The sequence below is a fragment of the Arachis stenosperma genome, chromosome 1 (assembly GCF_014773155.1).
Source record: "Arachis stenosperma cultivar V10309 chromosome 1, arast.V10309.gnm1.PFL2, whole genome shotgun sequence".
Classification (NCBI taxonomy): domain Eukaryota; kingdom Viridiplantae; phylum Streptophyta; class Magnoliopsida; order Fabales; family Fabaceae; genus Arachis; species Arachis stenosperma.
In genome coordinates, this window is record NC_080377.1 from 134,621,562 (window position 1) to 134,636,518 (window position 14,957).

The 14,957-nt window shown below is 33.8% G+C and overlaps 2 protein-coding genes and 1 pseudogene across 3 annotated transcripts; 2 read left to right on the plus strand and 1 right to left on the minus strand.

The window, feature by feature from the left end:
• Positions 1-2,926: 2,926 nt before the first annotated feature.
• LOC130943987 (expansin-A10-like) lies at positions 2,927-5,024 on the plus strand (annotated as a pseudogene).
• Positions 5,025-5,530: 506 nt separating this feature from the next.
• On the minus strand, positions 5,531-10,627 carry LOC130943975 (agamous-like MADS-box protein AGL65). Of its 2 annotated transcripts, XM_057872086.1 has the most exons (13): positions 10,388-10,624; positions 10,154-10,168; positions 9,822-10,007; positions 8,460-8,519; positions 8,347-8,365; positions 8,151-8,215; positions 8,055-8,070; positions 7,898-7,959; positions 7,206-7,302; positions 7,000-7,047; positions 6,789-6,916; positions 6,129-6,534; positions 5,532-6,006 (listed from the first exon to the last, which is right to left on the minus strand). In XM_057872086.1, exons 3-13 carry the CDS (start codon positions 10,004-10,006, stop codon positions 6,004-6,006), a joined length of 1,089 nt encoding a protein of 362 aa, XP_057728069.1. In that variant the 5' UTR covers position 10,007; positions 10,154-10,168; positions 10,388-10,624; the 3' UTR covers positions 5,532-6,003. The 2 variants fall into 2 exon arrangements, with proteins under 2 accessions (XP_057728078.1, XP_057728069.1); XM_057872095.1 differs by having other exon boundaries at positions 5,531-6,006; positions 6,789-6,910; positions 10,154-10,627.
• Positions 10,628-11,084: 457 nt separating this feature from the next.
• Positions 11,085-13,637, plus strand: LOC130961452 (uncharacterized). Its single transcript, XM_057887354.1, has 4 exons — positions 11,085-11,602; positions 12,194-12,232; positions 13,007-13,091; positions 13,209-13,637. Exons 1-4 carry the CDS (start codon positions 11,210-11,212, stop codon positions 13,289-13,291), a joined length of 600 nt encoding a protein of 199 aa, XP_057743337.1. The 5' UTR covers positions 11,085-11,209; the 3' UTR covers positions 13,292-13,637.
• The last annotated feature ends 1,320 nt before the right edge of the window (positions 13,638-14,957 follow it).

Sequence of the window (14,957 nt, forward strand, 5' to 3'; positions counted from 1 at the left end):
AGCGAGGCGTGGGTCCCACGGTGGGCGCCAAATGTTCTGCCAAGGATACTCTTTCTAAACTATGTATCAACTGTGTGTTGATCCTGAAGCATCCGTAACTCGAACCGAACTGAGAGTATTCTCGTGAACTTGCACCTAAGTGTAGTACCTGCAAAAAGGACTCCGATGCCTAAATCAGTAAAGAATTACTTTAAGAAAAGCATGAATATATCGGTAAATTGTTTGTGTGATAGGCTTTTTTCTTGTTCTGACTATAGTCGGCCTTATGCTCGTTTTATAGTCTAGTTGGTGTTGAATAGGTCCTCGGCTTCAGCCGAGATCTTCGTGACCAATCTCGTGGCGAGATCATGAACGGTGTTCTGTTAAGATTGAGTCATTTATTTATTTTTTAAAGCGAGTTGTGTCGAGGTATAAGTCAGTTCCTCCGAAATAATACGGGGTATAATACCATATCTAAAGTAGTTCTTTATTACTTTATATTATTCTTTTACTGTATGTAAAAAAATAGAGGCAATAAGTTAAAGATCTAATGTTTGATGATCTAATGTTTTATATCAGATAATATGTTAACTGTCATGAAGTACGTATGTGTCGAAGTATGATTGTTATGAGTATTGTAAAAGTACGTACGAATATATTGCTAGATATTCTGATTAAGACAATATGTGTGTTTGTGTTGGATTGGAATACAACAAGAAGCACCGTTAAATGCAGTAAAGATATAATAGCCACATGTGCAAACAAGGATTGAATTGTTCTAGAGGCAAGTAAAGAAAAAGAAATTGTACAGTGTTTGTGAATGTCTTCATTCGGAAGATCAGAATAATGATTGACTCACCAAAGTTGAAACAGGGAAGATATCCTTCAAGAGTTGTAAGTGACGGTGGAAATAGATCTACATACTATGTTGAATATATGTTGATGAGTTCAAAGTGATTCCACACTTTATATATCTATTTTTTACATGATAATGTTTGATTTGTGTTCTCGATCGCCCAAAAAAATGGAAAATTAAGTGGTTGCTTCTTTTTCTTTTTCCATGTTTTTGTACCACATTCACATCGGTGCATAGCTAGATAGATATATGACCTGTCTTTGTTTCTGTCCATGTGCTGTCAACTATATATGAAATTATGAAGTATTGAAGCGTATGCGTACTAGCGTATTAAAAATGAATTAAATAATAATATTTTATTTTGGATCAACAAGCAACATGGGGATGTAGCTCAGATGGTAGAGCGCTCGCTTAGCATGCGAGAGGTACGGGAATCGATACCCCGCATCTCCATTCCAATAATTATTATAATTATCAAAAGAAGCGACTTTTTTATATTTTTGTTCTATAATTTTCCGATTCAGAAATCATACCATGACATGCTTCTTTGTTTTATATACCGAAAGGGTCAAGCTAGCTATATACATATGCACTATGCACTAAGATCCAATTGCCGTAAATATGGAAACACGTGTTCGTTGCTGATGAGTACTCATTATTAGAAGAAGAGAATCGAAAACGAAACAGGACTTTAAATTTTGCTGCAAAGGTACAAACTCAAACTGCTACAATTAAATTTAAAATTACAAGTTTACAACTCATATATGGTTCGGTTAAACTAGCTTAGTACGTAGTTGCCAATACTTTAATAATTTTTCCACATGAAACTACTAACTACAGTATGCGCGAGGTTTAATTTAGTTCAACTAGGGTTTAATTATAGGGTTTAATTATTCGAGTAGTGATAGGAGTCAGAGTCAACAGATTTTGTGATTTATAGTCATTATTAATATTTTTAATGGTATAAAATTATATCTAATAATATAGAATAATTCACTTTTTTTTTTATTGATTAAGTGATGGTCATATTTTAATAAAGGGAAATATTAGGAGGATAATGACTTTGTTGAATAATATGAACAACCACCAATCAAATAAAAACACACTACACTTTTAATTTAACCCTCTAAATTTTAATATTAAAATAACCATTCGTACACTAATAAAATGAACATCCAATATATCTATTATTTACATTATTTAATATTTTTATTGTTCACCTATATTTTTCCTTTAATAAAAATGCTAGTCACCTAAAATTTCTCTTAATTATTTGTAGGTAATTTCAACTTAGTAAGTTTCACGTTAGCATTAAATTAATGGAATGAAATGTAATAAATGAGAGTGGTCGTGATGGTCCTCTAATTTAACTTTTGTTGGTAGAGTTATTATCAATCAACCACCGCCTCATCCACATGATTGAACTTGTTAGTAGAAAATTGGACCCAATTTGATTGATGTTCCAAATCAAAGCATGGTGGTACATACTATTTAATTAATTGAATTTGAAACAAGCTTGCAACCTGCCATGGAAATTGTGTAGTATTAGCTAGCATTGATTGAGAGTTGAGACTTGAGAGGAGCTAGCTGCTTGTGTTTTTTTCCCCGTGTCCACCTCTATAACTTCTAACGCAATATATATAATCATTTACTTGATTAATTTCATCCTATGATTCTAAACCATGCAATCTATCAAGCGTTTCAGGAATAAAAAAGGGGTTCAAATTCCACTCACTCTATGCATAGTTGGGTAACAAATTCACCAAATTTTGGTAACAATATATAGAAAGAAAGTAGTGTGTGGTGACAGTGACAGTTTTCACTACCACATACAAGAGCAAATTAAATTATGCACTCTTTAACTCAAAAACAAAACAAAGAAAGAAAGAAAATGATGAAAACCACGTGGTTTAAGGAAAATTTGAGCTGTCTGGCTGTCTCAGCATAGAAAAATAGAACATCGTCCGATCCCCACACTTGACACAGTTATTACTATTTGGCCACAATGCAGCATCTATTTATTCCACTACCTTTTGCATTCTTCTTCCATAGTTCCATTTATTCTTCACTCCATTAACTGCTGCATGAAAGATGGGATTTTTGGGAGTTGTGTTGATGGGGTTTATTTTATTAGTAGGAGTAGGTGTTCATGGGAAGATGCTAATGGTAATAGTTGGTTGGATGCCCATGCAACCTTCTATGGTGGGGGTGATGCCTCTGCCACAATGGGTATGTGCGTCACACTTTCCTATTTTTTAATGTTTATTATGGTTATATGAGTTATATATATGACAAGGTTTAAGGTTGATTTGACTAATTAAATTGCTAGACAAATTATTCTTTCATTTCAATAATAAGAGAGGGGAATAAATCACAACACCTACAATAAAAGATTTTCAAAATCAACTGAATTTTGAAATTTTTACAAGGTAGAAGTGATTTCACAATATATTTCTAAATATACTCAATTCGAGGTATGTACTTTCTTTACTTCAATATCTAATATTATCATGAAACTATTTTTATAAAAATTTAAGCAAATTAAAATATATATATATATAATTATATTTTTAATATGTCTTTCACATAAGAATTTCTTTTAAATAATTCTTTTTTTTTCAATTTATGTGAATTTTATATAGACATTCTTTTACTTTTTTTATTTGCTTTATATTTATTAATTATTTTTGGATAATAAGAAACTAAACTTTAAATTTTTTTGTCATAAAAAATTTAATTATATATCATAAAATTACTTACCTTATAAATTTAAGCATAGAGAAAAAAGCATTTGATTAAATATATCTCTAACAAATTACAAATATATTTTTAATCTTTTAGACAAGTAACACTTTTTCTTTCACTTAATAATTGATGTTATTAGAAATGAAGTAGAGGAATGGTAGGAGCTAGCAGATTTTGTAATTTATAGCCATAATTAGTTATCATTAATATTTTTAATAATGTGAGATTACATCTAATAGTATAGGATTACTCACTTTTTTTATTAGTTAAGTGCTTGTCAGATTTTAATAAAAGTGCTGCCTCTAAACTTTCTCGTACCATATCTTCAGTGACCCTTGAAATATTAGTTTTTCTCAATATTTGTGTGAGAATAACAACAAAATCTTGAATTTCTATTGTTTTGTGATTGATTTTAGGTGGAGCTTGTGGATATGGAAACCTGATTAGGCAAGGATATGGGACTGAAACAGCCGCTTTGAGCAGTGCATTGTTCAACAATGGCATGAGCTGTGGGGCATGTTTTGAGGTGAAGTGTGTGAGTGATCAAAGATGGTGCCTCCCTGGCTCAGTTGTGGTCACTGCCACCAATTTCTGTCCTCCAAACAATGCCCTCCCAAGCGATAACGGCGGTTGGTGCAACCCTCCCCTTCAACACTTTGATCTCTCTCAACCTGTCTTCCAACAAATTGCTCAATACAGAGCTGGCATAGTCTCTGTAGCTTATAGAAGGTAACCTTTTTGCATAATCTATCATTTGTTGTTATTATATGATTGCAGAACAACGCAATGGTGATATTTTGCTTCAAAAGATTTTGTTAGAATTAGTGTGTCAAGTAAATTTAGGTTCCTTTTGTGATAAGAGCAGGGTCCCATGCCAAAGGAAAGGAGGCATCAGATTCACCATCAATGGCCATTCTTACTTCAACTTAGTCCTAATCACCAATGTTGGGGGTGCGGGCGACGTTACCGCGGTTTCCATCAAAGGCTCAAGAACCGGTTGGCAACCAATGTCCAGGAACTGGGGTCAGAACTGGCAGAGCAATTCTTACCTCAATGGACAAAGCCTCTCCTTTAAGATCACCGCCAGCGACGGCCGCACCCTTGTCTCCAGTGATGTTGCCCCTCCTGGTTGGTCCTTTGGCCAGACCTTCACAGGCCAACAATTCCCTTAGGAGACACAATAACATAGATCCTTATTTCTCATACAATTACTACTATATTACCATTTATGGTTGATATTCAGTAGGATAAATTTATAATGCAGAGTAAAACAAATATAGGAGTAAGTCATTAAGAGAAAATGGGAGGGGATTATTTTAAATTGTTCCTTATCATTTGGATTGTATTACAATAAGAGTTATGCGCTGCTTTCTAAAGGCAGTGGGGAGATTATCACCGGCCATTTTATCTTATTTTTTTGGTCTATTGTGAGGTTTAGTCAAGTTTGAAGCATGATTTTTGAGCTTAGCCAAGAATAACAAGAATATATATAATAAGAAGCATTTTTGCTGCAATGTTTATCTTAGCTAGTTATCAGCTTTAATTCCTTAACTAGTGTTCTGTGATAGATTATCTTTTCCTTGTTTCTGGATACACTGCATAAATTCTAGTTCTTGGTGCAGTTTGGCAGAAAAACATTGTTGTTTACCCTGATCTAAACAATAACTTGGTAATGAACTGGTTATGCTCTAAATATTGGACCTCAAACAAAGACAATATCTTATTTATTTCCAAATAAGGAAAGTAATCGTGATTTTGAAAAATAATCTTCTAAACTAATTATCAAACACAGTGTCTTTCTCTGATTAGCATAGGTATTTTTGCACACTACTTTAGCATACACTATAGACTATACCTTAATATATATCCACTATCACACAAGCATAATGTTTTCTAATAACAAAACAGGGTAAGTTTATTCTTCTTTCAGCATTTTGTGGTAGTTACTAATTACATATATAAAATGCTTCTTAAGTCTTGAATGACATGAGTGAATATTGCAAATAGATAATTGGATGTGTGCTCTAAAATCATACTCATGTCCTTTGGTTAGTAATGAACATTTGACTTCAAGAAGCAGTTTCCTAATACTAGTAGTTACAACTGCACTCATTACTCGATGTAAATCAATTTAATTTTTCTACAATATTTTACATTCATGGCTTGGATAACTGCATCAACTCCAAGAATCTAACAGTAAACAAAAAGTGAAAAATAACAGAAAATATTTGTATGTGGACAAACTGCATCCTATTAAGTCATACAGTATATACAGCTAACACAACCAACCCTTATGAAGTGCATTGACCCTCATAGTTGGAGATGCAACCTAATCTGGTTTCTGGAGTCCTTCAAAGTTAACATCATCAAAGGATAAAAATGTTAGAAGCCAATCAGTTAGTAGGGGTGGCAGAGTCAATCGATTACTGCAAAAAGAATGAAAAGAATAGAAATTAGTTTCAAGCCAATCCAAGCCATCTTGTTTATAATAAAACTGAAGAACAAAAGCCAAAGCTGGAACATGGTGAAAATCAAAAGGACTGCATACCCTATGGTAGCCATTCTCGTTATACATGGCAACCCCACAAGGCCCAGGAGCAGAATTCCAGAACTGGTGTCCGTTTTCAAACAGTGATCTTGGCAAATCAAAGCCATTATGAACTTGGTAATCTGAAGTATTTAGTTTATCATGGCCATTCTCATTATACATTGTCGTGCGATGTTTCACTTCCTCATTATCTGGAGGAGGAGGAGGAGGAGGAGGGTATGCAAATTGCTCACAACGTTGTATATTTAAGCAAGCAGTGCCGTTCAACTCATTCAAGCCACTGCCTGCCTGACCTATGGTATTGACTTGGGGAGAGCTGTCAAGTTTGCCATTATTGGCAATGTAACTGGAGTATCCAGGGAGCGAAACATCAGTTGAGCGCTCAGCTTCTCTATTGGTATTATCGCTGTATGTTATACAAACAATTCGGTAATTAGTTTGGCAAATAAAGCACAAGGCCATCCATACCAAATAAAAGGAAATATTTGATAAATCATAATTACAATAGAACATGATAATTAAGGAGAATATTTTAGATCATGTGAATAAATTGAAGTGTAAAGCTTTCTTAGAAGGAATGTTATTCAATTTTGCTAGCACAAAAGTTGCTCAACGCTCGGTAGAATTAAGAGTTGAAGCTTTATATAGCAGTTGACCCACCTATATTGCAGATATTTCGGTTCGCTCGGCAACATCAACTGATGGTTATCGTTATTCAAAAGCCAAGACAATGGTTGGTTTTCTTGCAGACCAGCCATCATCAAGGGTAAAGTCATTCCATCCTGTAACTACGAAGCAACAATATCCCAAATAAGATTTATCCCCAAAGAAAGGACATGGTATTCACATATGAACAGAGTACATTTTCTACCTGATTGGCACATTCAAGAGACATTATTTGGTGCTTTCCCAAATTTTCCTGCAGACAAAAATAATTTATAATATAAACTCCACTTCACAACTCATTTAACATGAAAGATGTTAGTCTAAGACGTGCCTATATGCTAAAATACCGGTATGTCAGAAACTTGAAGATGTCAAAATAATATGACTAGACCACATCAAACAAAATCTTACCTTCTGTAAACACACTCGATTAATTGATTCCCTGAGTGATTCTTCCATTTGCCTAAGGTGTTCTATGCTATTGATCTTGTCAATATTATTCCAATAGCTAAAAAATTGCAAATGTAAAACAAAATTAATATATGATGGCCTCAAACTTTCATCACCCAAGAGCATGCATGAGATTTATAGGGTTAGAAGAGGCTTTTGCAATCATGTTAAATGCTGGCAAATCGAAGGTCAAGGTAGAGGTTAATCACAGGAAATATTCAAATTATTAAGCAAGCTCTACCCAACTGCTAACAAAGAAAATCTGGGGCTTTCAAGAGAAGTCGACTAGTAAAGCAATATATTTTCGGTTCAAAATACTAAATAGTGGTCAAATTGTGACAAAATCCAAAGTATAAATCAACTTCATGATCTGCATAAAACGTCACATGATACAAATGGACTGTGGGTGGATTTATCTTAATCATTACTAAAAAGCTATACAATACATAACACATCCATTTGTATGATTATTCATCAATTTATAATATTTTAGTCACCATATCACTTACTAGCACAACTAATCCACACAAAAATGACTCAGGTCACAAATAACTAAGCCTAGGTCAAATCAACAATAATTCAGTTAGAGAGCAATAAGATAACATCAAGAAGAAAAAGAAATACTTTAACAACCAAAAGCTCCAAAGTTGCACCTCAGTCTCTGATGTACATCTGTTAGCTGCGTTTGTAGAAGCCTTACTTGATGAGTTAATTCCTGCATGTGGAACATTTTTGTTGTTTAACTTCCAACTTAAATTTTCTGAAGCTATTTTAATCATGATCATTGTGATGTTTATGAAGAAATTGTACCTCCACAGTTTGACTGCTGCAAGATGGAAAAGAAGCAAAGTCAGACCCATCAAAAGCTCTTAAAAAAGTGACAATTCAACTATCACAATAACTTACCTTGAACCCAAGAAATCTTGTATTTTTACATCGTGATCCAATTTCTTGAAGGTTTTCTTTAGTGCCTATATTTTAAACACAACCAGAGTGTTCAGCATCACTGATAAAAGTTCAGAGGAAACACGAAATATGAACCTGATGCATCAAATGCACAATATATAGAAAAGACAAATGTGAGATGAAAAGAATGTCTTACTTCAAGACTTTCCAATTTCCTGCTCAAATAAAATGGCAAAAAGAAGATTAATTCATATATAATCAAAAAATGAAATAGAAAAAACACAACCTCAGCAGAAAGTTTTGGCAAACCTTTTGGCCCTTTCTTGTGGGGTAAGTTGAGCAAATTTTGCAATGACTTCCTCAATATTGCTGTAAATCATCATCAATATACCGTCATTAATAATGCAACAAGAATTTACTCTTTTTCATTTGAACGTTAAACATTATAAAGATGAATTTATAATAATATCCTCCGATAAACAGGATACTTACAAGCTGACATGTTCTATGTATATTAAAAGATCAATACACCGATTCCATTATTATAAAAACGAGGCTTTTCTTTTGTAAAAATAAAAACAAAGTAGCATCTTACACATATGAAAGTTCCTTAGTACCCAAGTGAAGAAAACAAGAAGAATGAGAAAAAATTGGCAGTTAAGTTAGTTAGAGAGTTGAAAATGAAATATAAAGCAGGACCAGCTGATGTAAAAAATTGGACAGCTGGAATGGAAAAGTTAGTGTGGATTTTGTGAGAGAGAGAGAAAGAGAGATGAATTTTGTTATAGGAGAGAGGATTGAGAATGTATATAAGAGGGATGAAGGGAATTAATAGGAAAACAGAAAGGATTTGGACTGGGCAGGACCTTAGGAGAGTGGTAGCCTTTCTAATGCAACCTTGTTCTCTACTTTTCAGGATTTTGTTCTTCAAATAATAATACATCAGAGACTAGGAGGGTATCACCTTGATATCTTTCAGCTTCTCTGTTTCTTATACACACTCTCTTCTACTCTTTCTTCTATAATCCTATTCTTACACCTCTTATTCTTATTCTGTTGCTTCTGCCTAGTCTTACAACCACACATAAAAATATCAATATATCTGTTCCAACTTCCAGGGTGGCTCTAGGCCTGGCTTGAAAGAATTTCAATTATGAATACGAACATTAAATTTAGAAGTAGGGATTCTTCCATGTTCTTGGCATCTCAAAACTTCAAAGGTGAACATCTATAAAGAATTCACCAGCTTGAAAGGAATTACAGTAACACGCGGATTTACTCGAATCTGGAAGCTAAAAAAAATTGTTTCTACACTTCCTTTTCGTCCCTCATACAATATTCACTTCATTGATTATCGTATAGAAGTTAGAATTGAGCATGTGACATTAGTTTTTCCCCGTGACGAAACTTCCTTGTTCAAGAAATAATACCTAATATATAGAATCACATGCAGATATTACGATATCTCATCATCCTCATAAAATATGATTTGCACCTATTGCAAATGCAAAGATTGTCTCTGATTCTTGAAACGATAAACTCCGAAATTATGAAAAAAAATGAATGCATATCACAGTACAGTTTCTGCTTTTTACTTCCTCTAGGAATAGATTTTGAATTCACTAGCAACAAATTCCATCTTAGAAGGAATGTGTCAATGATGATTATTACCTGCGCTCTCCTTGTAGCAATGTAGGCTTTCCTGTTGGAGAAAACATGAGAAGAACAATATCTATATCACATAGTATTGACAATTCCTTTGCTTTCTTCAAGATTCCGCTTTTCCGCTTTGAATAAGTCACTTGCCGATTGCTGGTGCTCTCCAATTTCTTTATCTTTAATTTAACTCTTCCCATCCTGCACATTTAGGAGGTAGGAGCAAACATATTTTCAAATCAATCATAAATCATAATCGATACACAAAAACACATCGATACAATACAATATGTAAATACGACAAATTTAAGATAACAGAATTTGATGTAGATAGGAGAAAAACGAACCTCGTTAAGGTAGTACTGAAGAAGATGCAGGGAGAAAAAAAAGAGAGAGGGAATTATTGAAATGTGGGAGGGTGGTGTGAGGTAACTGAAGAAATGAAGAGAGACAGAGGGAGAGACAGAGGGGGAGAGAGAGAGAGAGAGAGAGAGAGAAAGAGAGAAAGAAGAAGAAGGAGGAGGAAGGGGCTGAGCTGTGATTTCGGTAGATACAAGTTTTGGAGAACCACCCAAACGTACAAGTTATATACTGTATTCCAAAAAGTACGGTCAGATTCCACACTGCTGCCAACCTCTGCAACAACAAACAATGACACCCTTCTTCTTCTAATCTCTATTCTCTACCAACAAACTATTTCCCCCTTTTCTCTTTCATTCAGTTTGCCACGTCTTCTTTTTGTATTAACAACACACCTTTCATGTATCGTGCATCGGTCATGCCATTGCCATTCTTCTTTTTTTCCTTCACCGAGTGTCTATGATGCCTTACTCCTGTTGAGTATGTAATGATTGGTGCGCTCATTTATCAACCATGCTTACAAGACAATAAAAAGTAAACATTATTAACTCACTATTCAAATGTAAATAATATAAGTCTCATGTTGTGTAAATTAATAAATTTTATTCAAGGATTTAATTTGTTAATTTATTATTTATCACCTATTTTAACAGAATAAATAATCAAGGCCATCTTTTAAATTTTGCGTATTCGTCAAATTCACTCAATTAAAATAATTTTTTTAATTTTCTAATGTCATCCAAATTCATTTATAAATTGTAATTAACTTTTTGTATAAACACTATTATTTTTGACTCATTTGAGGAGAATTTCTTTTAAGTTGTGATAATTGAAAACCCTACAAGTTAAATAAATCTCTTACCAATTTGGTACAAAAAGAAAATAGTGATATTTTTTTTTTGGTGACTTAGAAAAAAAAAATAGTGATATGAACCTGATAAAAAATGAAAAGAAGAAAAGAGAAATAGATATATTATTCCTATATTATTATCCATTGGAGAGGGTAAGAAAGGAGAAAAGAATTGGAAAGTGGATAGGAGGCGATGAGTTCTTCTTCTAGGAGTGACAATAACAGAGAAGAAGTAGAAGAAAGGAGAAGAAGACGAAGAAGCCCAAGCAAGTCGCCCATAAGGGACCGATCCAAAACGACTTCTTCCAAGTTGTCGTCTCGCTCCCCAACACTCACCCGTTCCGGGCTCGACGATGACCTCGTAGCTGACTTCGAAGACCTTCGAATCTCTTCGGACCCTAACCCTAACCCTAGAAGCTTCCCTTACAGCGTGAAGCAGCAATGCTGGGAGAAAGCCGAGAAGATCAAAGGCCGAGACCCCGATCGGTGGCGCAGGGATGCCCTCGGCAACACCGTCTTTCGCAAGCTCGTCGGTTGCCCTGGTTGTCTCTGCCATGATTACGACCACATCCTCCCTTACTCTAAGGTCACACTCATTTCCCCTCTTTTGACGCATTTTATGTCAGATTATAGAAATGCATGTAGCATTCCATTGATTATTACATGCTCAATGTACAAAATTGTAGATGAGCACCAAGAGAACCATGAAGTAAGTTTCAAATTCACCTTGCACTTTCATATGTGTGATTCCGATACAGTTTCTGACATTAATGGATATGAAACTTCAATGGAAACTGGTGTTTGCTTCTTTTGATGAATTATAATAGCTTAACTTTCCTGATTTATCTTTTGGTGGGAGTACATTTAATCGAGATCTGCATCTACATATAATAAACCATTATCTTATTTGGAAGTCTGGGGATTAGATAGTGAGGGTTTTTTTAATGTGATCCTCCAAATTCCTATCTAACTATCCATTTGTATGAACATTTTAAAGTACCATAAGTCTTAGAGGATTATATATTTATAATTATCCATTCCAAAGAAAGGAAAATCATCACTTAAAACACCCGCCTCAATCCAAGAAAGGAAACATTTTAAAGATTAATGTTTTACTAACTCAATTACTACTGTTCTGTTTGCTTATTCTATATTTGGGATTTTTTGTGAACTACAGGGTGGGAAAAGCACACTGGAAAACTGTCAAGTTTTACAGGTAAGGTGTCTCGGTTCCTCTCAGTTTCTCAATTTCTCCGTTCAGTGCTCTTATAATACCTTTCGTTTATTTGATGATGTGCTTTACTAGGATCCCCTTTTGAAAATCCATTTAAACAATAACATCATTCAATAAACGCAAACATATTTCAACTGAGAGCTGTGTCCTGTAATGCTATAATGAAGGCCAGTAAACTTGTTATAAGCATTTACTTTTTCAGTAGTATGTAGATAATTATACTGATGTTATTGGGGGATCATTCTTTAGCTATTAGCCTATTACAGCCATCTGTAACTGATTTGTCCATGCTCAAAGGGAACTCCACTAACATATTTTTGGTCGTTGAACAACAAATCAAAGACTTGGACACCATTAACAGAACCATGTAGCCATATAGACGTAGTGTGAAACAGATTTTTTGTTCTATTGGAGAAGCATTTAGATAACTCAGATAATCTGACATTTTTCCTGTCTCTTCCATTACACTTCTTTCTGAGTGACTTCACACTTTCAAGCCATCTAAGGATGAGGTGTGGAAGGTTTACTGTTAATCCTTAAATAGTGTTCACATAATTTCATGATGGTAAATTATATGCAGTTTAGTTCTGCTGCTAAAGTTCATTGCTAGTTCCAATTCGGATGCAAATAATAAAGAAAGTTATGATGCAAGCTTGACTTTATTTTCAGAACAAAAACCAATGAGTTATTTAGTCTGTTTCCTTATTTGATTTTCTTAGCATTCATTTGATAGTTCTTTTCTGTTGTGATTTTCAGGCAACAGTTAACCGGTCGAAGGGTAATCGAACAGATATATCCAAATCTGAACTTATTCAGAAGAGTTCTTATTGCAGGGTTTCAGGTACGGCTATATGATTAATTGATTATACATATTTGCTGCTGTAGGCTTCCAATGGTAGCATGTATATTACCTAGAGTAGTGATGACAACTGTTGATGGAGCTCTGGATGCCTTACAGGTCGCGATATGGATCTTTTGGAACTGTCAGCATATGGCAACGTACGGCGAGGACCGGAGTCTGGGGGTTGTAGAATCCAATGAACAATCGAGCATACTAACTTGTTTTGTGGATGATTGCCAATGAGAGCTAAATGATAACCTTGTAGCTAGTCATCCTGAAAATGATCTTTTGGAGCTCCATTTGTGCACAAACAAGTTGAAACTGCAAAGAAAAAATGACTTAACTGGTCTTGCAAGTCTATAGCATACTGATCCATTGAAGAGCCACTATTGCATTGAACATTTAGCCTATATGCTGGAACATCAGAACACTATTTATTGCTACAGAAGTGTAAAATGATTATTGTTGCACACAAATGATCATTATTCTTGTCGAATGAGTGTAAATAACTGATACCTTTTTTATATATATAAATATAAAAGCAAATGACCTTCAATATATAATTTCAGTTCAATGCAATTTCTCAATATCATATTACCCAGCCGTGGAAAGATTGAAATAACTCTATGTTTACTTTTAATTGAATCAAAATATTCCAGTCATCCAGTGTACCACAATCTTGACTGAAGAAAAAGCAAATAAACTGAAATTAAGAATTTTGGCTGCTAGTGTTGAAGATAAACGTGTTTCCATTAAACATTGTTTATGGTACATAGAGGTAACTTTTGCAATTCAATATTTATTGTTGAATCTTATTCTCGGAAGAATCTAGTCCAGAATTTTGGCGTCGTCCTAATAGCATTAATGGGACATTCCTAGAGTAACATATAATAAGGTACCAAACCATGTATTTCCATACATTGCTTCATTCTACAGTTGTGTATTGGAGCTTTTTCTCCTTTCCTATTTGACTAAAACCAGTCTTGGTCTCATGATTTAGTGTGAAAAAAAGGTTACCACACATTTATCTTTGTTGCCTTTTTATATCAAAAAGCAAAGCTTAATGTCCACACTTTCATTCAATATGCCTTCCAATCCAAACGAACAGTTTACTATCTCTTTCCTTTCCTATTTCCCTTTTCTTCATGCGCTTCCTTTTTGGTGACATGCCTAACTTTTTGCTTAGTTCCTGTAATGTCCACCACTTCAAGCTCTGGGCCACTTATTGCTCGAAAAAGTTACCAAAATACGCATGGTTTAATCAATTCTATGAACTAAATAAACCATTTTTTTATCTACTTAAGGATGATTTGAATATCTCTGTAACTCTTTAAGTAGAAATAAGAGATAGAAGGATATACAAATATTTTCTATATATGTATTTATATTTTATATTCCTCTTTTTATAATCAAATGAATTTTTATGTTAGTGTCTATATATTTCTATGACATAAATAGTATTAACACAATTTAAGTTAATCATCATTGCACGTTAAGGGCAAATATATAATAAAGTTTTTTCATTATTTAATAAAGTACTTACATATTCATAAAATACTGTTATTGAATAGGAATATCCACAATTTACTTTTTATTTTTATATAAATATTAAATGGTGTTAAGAGAATAATTAAAATCAAATTAGATCAATTAGTATCATTTGTATTTATATACCGGATTTGTATATTAATTGTATAATTCTATGTTATTACTTTGATTCTTCTTGCAGCTATCTATACCCCTTTTATATTGTACTTTTCCTCAGACTGAATAGTACACACAAATACTTTTTTTAGACTGCTCTCTTATTTCTTACATGGTATCAAGAGCTTAGGTTACTTTTTTTTCAGTAACAATTGGTTTCTA